The sequence below is a fragment of the Sesamum indicum genome, linkage group LG1, assembly GCF_026168435.1.
Source record: "Sesamum indicum cultivar Baizhima isolate 11 linkage group LG1, ASM2616843v1, whole genome shotgun sequence".
NCBI classification, from domain to species: Eukaryota; Viridiplantae; Streptophyta; class Magnoliopsida; order Lamiales; family Pedaliaceae; genus Sesamum; species Sesamum indicum.
Genome location: NC_142657.1, coordinates 9,814,867 through 9,821,691, shown reverse-complemented (window position 1 = coordinate 9,821,691; position 6,825 = coordinate 9,814,867). Strand labels below are relative to the sequence as shown.

The following is a 6,825-nucleotide window of genomic DNA, read 5'->3' as shown; positions in this document are numbered from 1 at the left end:
AATAATTGAAAAGAATATAATTGAAGACATAAGATTTACGAGTTAAAAAGAAACAAATCCTCCTTCACAATTTCGCAAAATTGATATATATTAGGATAATTTCGTAAAAATTATATTAAAAGATCACCATTATACAATCAATATGTGTAATTTTACCCTTAGGAAAACGTAGTGTTGAACACTTAATAATCGTCGAGACTAAATATAATATTGAGATGGGCTCGATACTCCAACAACGAATTTGTTTGTTGCAAGTTATGACAATTGATCTCTCATATTGTTTGTGCGTGCGTAAGTGTGTGTGATATCTCATATATATTTGGTATAATTATACATAATTTTTTTCTTGTTTTGAAAATTTATTTAGCATCAATGAAATTTGCTTTTATCTGACAAAAAAAATCCTTTATTAGTCAAAATCTATAATGCATGAACAAAACATGGCGACATAAAAAATATAAAAAATTTAGGATATGACACAACACTAACACGGCTATATATAATATAATATATATTTTTATTATATATATTGTCAATTTTGCATAAAATTAAAATATATTATATAAAAAATACTAAGATAATATATAAAATAAGCAAGTCTAAGATTCTTTATTTTTAAAGCAACTCAAAAATTTTTAAGATTATAAAAAAAATTCAAATGTGTCCATGTCCGACGCTGTGTGTTCCTCTTTTTTCTTAAAAAAGATTTGGATATTTTGATGTGTCCGATATGTGTTTAAGCTGTGTCTATACGGCATGTGTATACATTAAGTAAAATTTTTAAGTATTCGTGTATTATAAATCAAACTTTAAGATTATTAGATATAATTTCTCAAATTATTCAGAGTTAACTGTATTTACAATAAATTTCAATCGTAATTATCTCTCTAATTATATTTATACATATAGTTGCCCAATTATCTTACTAATACTCCCGCAGTAATACCTCTCTGTTAAATTTCCCGGGAAACACAATTAATCCCATTCACAAGCATCCCTCCCGATCCACCGCCGCATCTCATCTTCAAGCACTCCCAACCCCAGCAACGCCATCAGCCCCGCTCTTCGGAAAAGGGTTCCGCAACTTCTCAAGGAGGAATCTGGAAATCTCAGAAATCTATGGAAACTCCCAGCACGAGCACATCCTCCACAGAACCCAAAACTCCGGCGTCGAAGCTTCTCAGCTCATCCTATCGCCGCCCCTCGTCGTCTCGGACGATCTACAGCGACCGTTTCATTCCCAGTCGCTCTTCTTCCAACTTTGCCCTCTTCAATCTTCCTAATTCCAGTGCCAATTCGTCTTCTGATGATTCACATTCTGCTTACACTAACCTTCTCAAGTCTGCCCTTTTTGGACCCGATTGTGTTGGTGGTGTTAATGGGTTTCAGCCTTTGACTCCGGAGAAATCTGTGTCTGGTGGAAGATTTGGGAGTAGGAATAGTGATGGTAACGTTTTGCAGATTAGTCCTCCTAATTGCAATATTTTCAAGTACAAGACTGAGACGCGGAAATCTTTGCATTCTCTGTCGCCGTTTGGGTTTGATGACCAGCTCCCTGGGGTGTCTCATAACCCTGTCAAGGCTCCTAGAAAAGTTCCAAGGTCTCCGTACAAGGTAGTATCTGTTAATTTTTAGGGTTTTCAAGTTCTTGCTTTTTTGTTTCCAACTCTTTGTTTGGATTTTCTTGACCGGACAGTTCGAATTCGTAATAGATCATTGATTTCGATTTGGGATTATAAATTACTGGTTTTTTAGGGTTTATTTTTGGTTGTGTGATTGCTTTTATCTTGTTTGCTGATGCGCGTTGTTTTTTCTTGAATTTGTAGTTGTTTGGTTCTACTGCAGTAATGTGGTTCTTCAGTTTGTCTTTTTGGTGTGCAAATACACTTGGTGTATTGATTTACTGCCGTTGTGTTTTTAGCTTTCTTTGAGGTACACTTGTTTTTTTCTTAATGGATTTATGCTTTGAAATTTGTGGCCCATCCTGAATTGTAGAGGAATTTCTGGTTCAGTGTGTTGATTTCTAATGTTGGTTATCCCAAGTACTTCTTTTTTGACTCAAATGTTTTATGGACAATGTTAATGATGAATTTGATAGTTTCTTGCTACGCGAATGCATCTGCTTTTGAACTATATTCAAACTAATTGATTTTATGGCATTTTGGCACAGGTCTTGGATGCTCCAGCTTTGCAAGATGATTTTTATCTTAATCTTGTAGATTGGTCTTCACATAATGTGCTGGCAGTGGGGTTGGGCAACTGTGTCTATCTGTGGCATGCTTCTAGCAGTAAGGTAAGTCATCATTCTTTCAACCTCGTTCTGTTGCCATTACACATATGAAATGGTGAAACTGGTTTTTTCCATGTTCATACAGGTGGTGAAGTTGTGTGATTTGGGAATTGATGACAGTGTCTGTTCTGTTGGCTGGGCACACCGTGGTACACATCTTGCTGTTGGAACTAACAATGGCAAACTCCAAGTATGCTATGAAACTTTTTTCTGACTTCTTATTGTTATGGGCGTGGTACCTTGACATTGCATCTGCTCTTGAAGTAATCTAGAATGTTGCCATCAAAATGTAGTTGTATGATATGAAAGCTCCAGAACTCTGGCTTATAATTTACCACAATGTACAAGTTTCCTGATATCTGAATTCTGTATCTGACTGAGGAGTTTGATGATAAACCTATTTCATGAGCTATGCTTAGCATATTGCTGGGGCTAATTTATGTGATCGTCTTGTATTTCTCAATTTCTAATTTTATGGGAGGAGCACCATAGTCAATAATGAAACTCTGCCAAATTTATTGTGTAGTACTGGCACAATTGATCATGGATCAGCTGACACCTGTTGGTGCTCTAAGTTGTGAGATAAGATGATATGTCATTTATTTCCAACACTGAATGGAGTCTTCCGTCAGCAAGAGTGACATCTGAACATTTTAAATCTTATGCATTTAGTCAGATAATTTTCATGGAATATTTACCATAAGTCTCAATTCAAATTGTAAGGCTGATTGTAATATATCAGAATATGAATAATCCTTGCTTCAGAGGTCAGCTCTTGTTAAACGTTAACAGAGGCAGTCAAGCCTTAGATGTTACTATGCTTTTGAGTCTGAAATCTTGAATCCGTATCTAAAATCATAAGAAGATGTAAGTCAGTTTTGATGGGTCTTAGAATGTGTACTTTTCTTGTGGATCCTCCAGTATATGTTTACTTGAAAACAGCTCTGTTGCATCCTGTTCGAAACGATATCCCTGTACATCAAATTAGAATATTCATGAAAGGCCAGAACCAACCTGTGAATGAATTACTTCATTTGTCTTAATGTTTTGCTTCAGCATTTCAATGATAGGTGCTTACTCTTATGCGATACAGTTATGGGATGCGTCTCGTTGCAAGAGGATTAGAACTATGGAAGGGCATCGGCTGCGAGTTGGTGCCCTGGCCTGGAGCTCATCTGTGCTATCTTCAGGAAGCCGGGACAAGAGTATTCTTCAACGTGATATACGAGCTCAAGAAGACTATGTGAGCAAGTTAAGTGGACATAAATCAGAGGTATAGCTCTTCATGAATTGCTCTAGTGGTGCTCTCACTTAAGCTATGCCCGATTCTGTCACTTCGAGTACTATTTGCTGCATCACATTGTTTTCATTTAGTCTGAATCTCGAACATTTGTGGTTTAGGTTTGTGGATTGAAGTGGTCTTACGACAACCGAGAATTAGCGTCGGGTGGAAATGACAATAGAGTACGTAGTGTTTTTTGTTGATCTAAATGTTTACAGTTCATTTTTTCTGTACAATGATTTGTCGTTGTCAGTGTCACTGACTTATTTAGATTGGATATGCCTTTTCTCTTGTAGCTTTTTGTCTGGAACCAACATTCAACCCAGCCTGTGCTAAAATACTGTGAACACACTGCTGCTGTAAAAGCTATTGCATGGTCACCCCATCTCCATGGACTCCTTGCTTCTGGAGGTGGCACTGCTGACCGATGCATTCGTTTCTGGAACACCACTACCAATTCACACCTCAGTTGCATGGATACTGGAAGTCAGGTAACCTGCCTCTCATTTAGTTCAATCAAAATCCACCCTGCATCACCCTCTGTAGTTCCTTCATTTTATGGCCGTAGACGTTGTCTCAGTTGAGTTGAGTCTATGTTTCATTTTCCAAGTAAAGGTTTTGGTTCTAATAACTTGACTTTCTCTTCATTTTACTTTAAGTGAAGGAATCTGATTTATTACTTGCTTAAAATTTAAAGCAATTCTGAGGACCAGACCTGTTGGAGATACTTTAAAATATCTCTTCCTTTTTGGATGTGGAATAATTTTGAAGTAATTCTGAGGAAGCAGACCTGTTGGAGACATTTCAAAATATCTGTTTCTTTTGGATGTGAGAATAAATTTGAAGTAATTCTGAGGAAGCAGACCTGTCGGAAACACTTTAAAATATCTGTTTCTTTTGGATGTGAGAATATTTATGATACCTTGACTTGAAATATGACTCTGGCAGGTGTGCAATCTTGTGTGGTCTAAGAATGTTAACGAACTTGTGAGCACCCATGGCTACTCCCAAAACCAGATTATAGTGTGGAGATATCCTACCATGTCAAAGGTACCTTAGAGTTGCATGACATGGAAAAATAACGTTTTCAAATTTCATATTCCTTACCATGTTTTATACTATTATCTAAGAATTTGAGCTTTCCTCACTTCCCCATGCAGTTGGCAACTCTAACAGGCCATACATACAGGGTACTGTATCTTGCTATTTCACCCGATGGACAGGTATTTGCAGGAAAACCAGCAGTTTGTTTCAGTGATTCTCTAATGAGTAACTGAAGTTGAAGTTTATTTTTTGTTAGTGCTGCCTCTCTCACTGGGCATGTTTTTGCAGACAATTGTAACAGGAGCAGGAGATGAAACACTTAGGTTTTGGAATGTTTTCCCTTCACCTAAGTCTCAGGTGAATACTCCAATGCATAATACTATATAATTTACTAGTTTTCTGAATGCTTTATTGTCCTCAGCTCGTTCCTGTGAGCTTGACTTTACTTCTCCTTTGCTAGACCATCCTAAGATTGTTCCGCTCCGTCAAAACCATTTTGGTTCTTGTTATCCTATGCTATAGCTAATCATGTCTAATAAACGGAAAAACTCCCACTCTGCAGAACACTGAAAGTGAAATTGGAGCGTCATCTCTTGGAAGAACTCAGATTCGATGAAATATAAAGCCATACAGATCTGCACTAGTCCCTCGCTATTTATTATTTCGTTCTCAATTCATGAAGGATAGTCATGACTTGCAAGGCAATACAGATTAAAGTAGATGGTCTGATCAGGCAGAACTCTGTGTAGAGGGCTGCAGGAACCGAGTCTGTTGCTTCTTGCAATCTGGGAACTAGGTAAATATCTATTGTCAACATTCTTGATTGACGATCAAAGTGTACAGCAGGAGTCGTTATCTAATGCTCGGTAACTTCTCCCATGCCCCTGTAATGTAGTAGAGAGAGGCTACATTTTGTAGCATCGGACGCTTCCCCCTTCCGGCTCATTATTTGCGTTTGTAAAGAATTGCTACTCTTTTTATTTTTTCTTGTGGGAAGAACTTCTTGTTGTTCCTACACTATCCTGTAATATATGAAAATTCTGCAGTCAAAATCTGTTAGCATTGTGATATGGTCGTTGTCTATGAAGAAAAAGAACATGAATTTGTACAACTAGTGGTGGGTTAGGGATAAGAAACAAAATCAATCAGTGATATGTTTGCAATGTTATTAGTCACTCTCTCTAAATTAACACCAATTACATATTCAAACAAAATGGGCATATTTAGACCCAGAAGTCCAAAGGGCGAATTGTTTATGTTTTTTGAATAGGAAAATAGGAGTGGTATCTCACACAAATTCATACAAGAGATGTTGCGTTCGAGCTCTGTGAACAGTTAGGTTTTAATCATGTGAAGATCAACACTTAGATAAGAAGTTTCAATCGTGCTAGAGTGTTGGTGGCTTGGGTTCTGGACTAAAATCATTTTAAGTGGAAGAAGTATCTAACAAGGGTCCTTTTAAGTTCTGGCATGAGAGCATTTTGTTCTCCTCCGCATGAGAGTTCTCTTCTTTTCCCCCTCTTTCAGTCGGTAGTTCTTGACTTTCTCCTCGGTTTTTAGGTAGCTTCTTTGAGCCTCCTTCCCCACGGTCGTCAATGTTCTTGCACCACGTGGTTTTCGTCCTTGATAATGTGGACTGCATGATGGTTTTTTAGGTTTTAGTAGATCTTGATTTCGTGTTTTCTTTCCCTATCCTATTCTCCTCACCTTATTGTGGCGGTTTTTTCTTAGTTTTTCAGGTTTTTTTGGTTGCCATAGCGTTTTTACCTTGTTAGTTTTAGTTTCTCTTTTTTGTTTTCAGTTATTTTGTTTTCTCGTCATCGCTCTGTTTGTTTTGTTTTCCTGTTGTCTCCAGGTTTGGTTGGGTTAGTGCTTGGACTCCTTGGAGTTTCTATGCCGCTCTGTACTCCTGAGTGTTAGCGTGGCTTAATCGTCCCTGTGGTATGGAAGCGTTCTGCCATAGTTAGGTCGCAGCCTCAAATTGACAGGATCGGAGGATGGAGGGGGGTCATCCCTGATGGCCTATGGACAACGAATTCGGAGAGCCACATGTTATGTCTAGTTGGCAGGTTGTTGTCATCAAAAATAAAAAAATTCAAAGCTCTAGTGGCGTCGATTGAAAGCATGTTGAGCCTCGTTAAAGGCTTGAGATGCAAAAGTTGCCAGAGGGACGTTTTCTATACCACTTTAACCATATCATTGACCGCAA

The 6,825-nt window shown here is 37.8% G+C and overlaps 1 protein-coding gene across 1 annotated transcript; it reads left to right on the top strand.

The window, feature by feature from the left end:
* Window positions 1-930: 930 nt before the first annotated feature.
* On the top strand, window positions 931-5,686 carry LOC105157282 (B-type cell cycle switch protein ccs52A). The gene is made up of 10 exons (XM_011073658.3): window positions 931-1,614; window positions 2,171-2,293; window positions 2,376-2,480; window positions 3,384-3,563; window positions 3,692-3,754; window positions 3,869-4,063; window positions 4,521-4,622; window positions 4,733-4,795; window positions 4,905-4,973; window positions 5,179-5,686. The coding sequence occupies exons 1-10, from the start codon at window positions 1,120-1,122 to the stop codon at window positions 5,230-5,232; spliced, it is 1,449 nt and encodes a 482-aa protein (XP_011071960.1). The 5' UTR covers window positions 931-1,119; the 3' UTR covers window positions 5,233-5,686.
* Window positions 5,687-6,825: the final 1,139 nt, after the last annotated feature.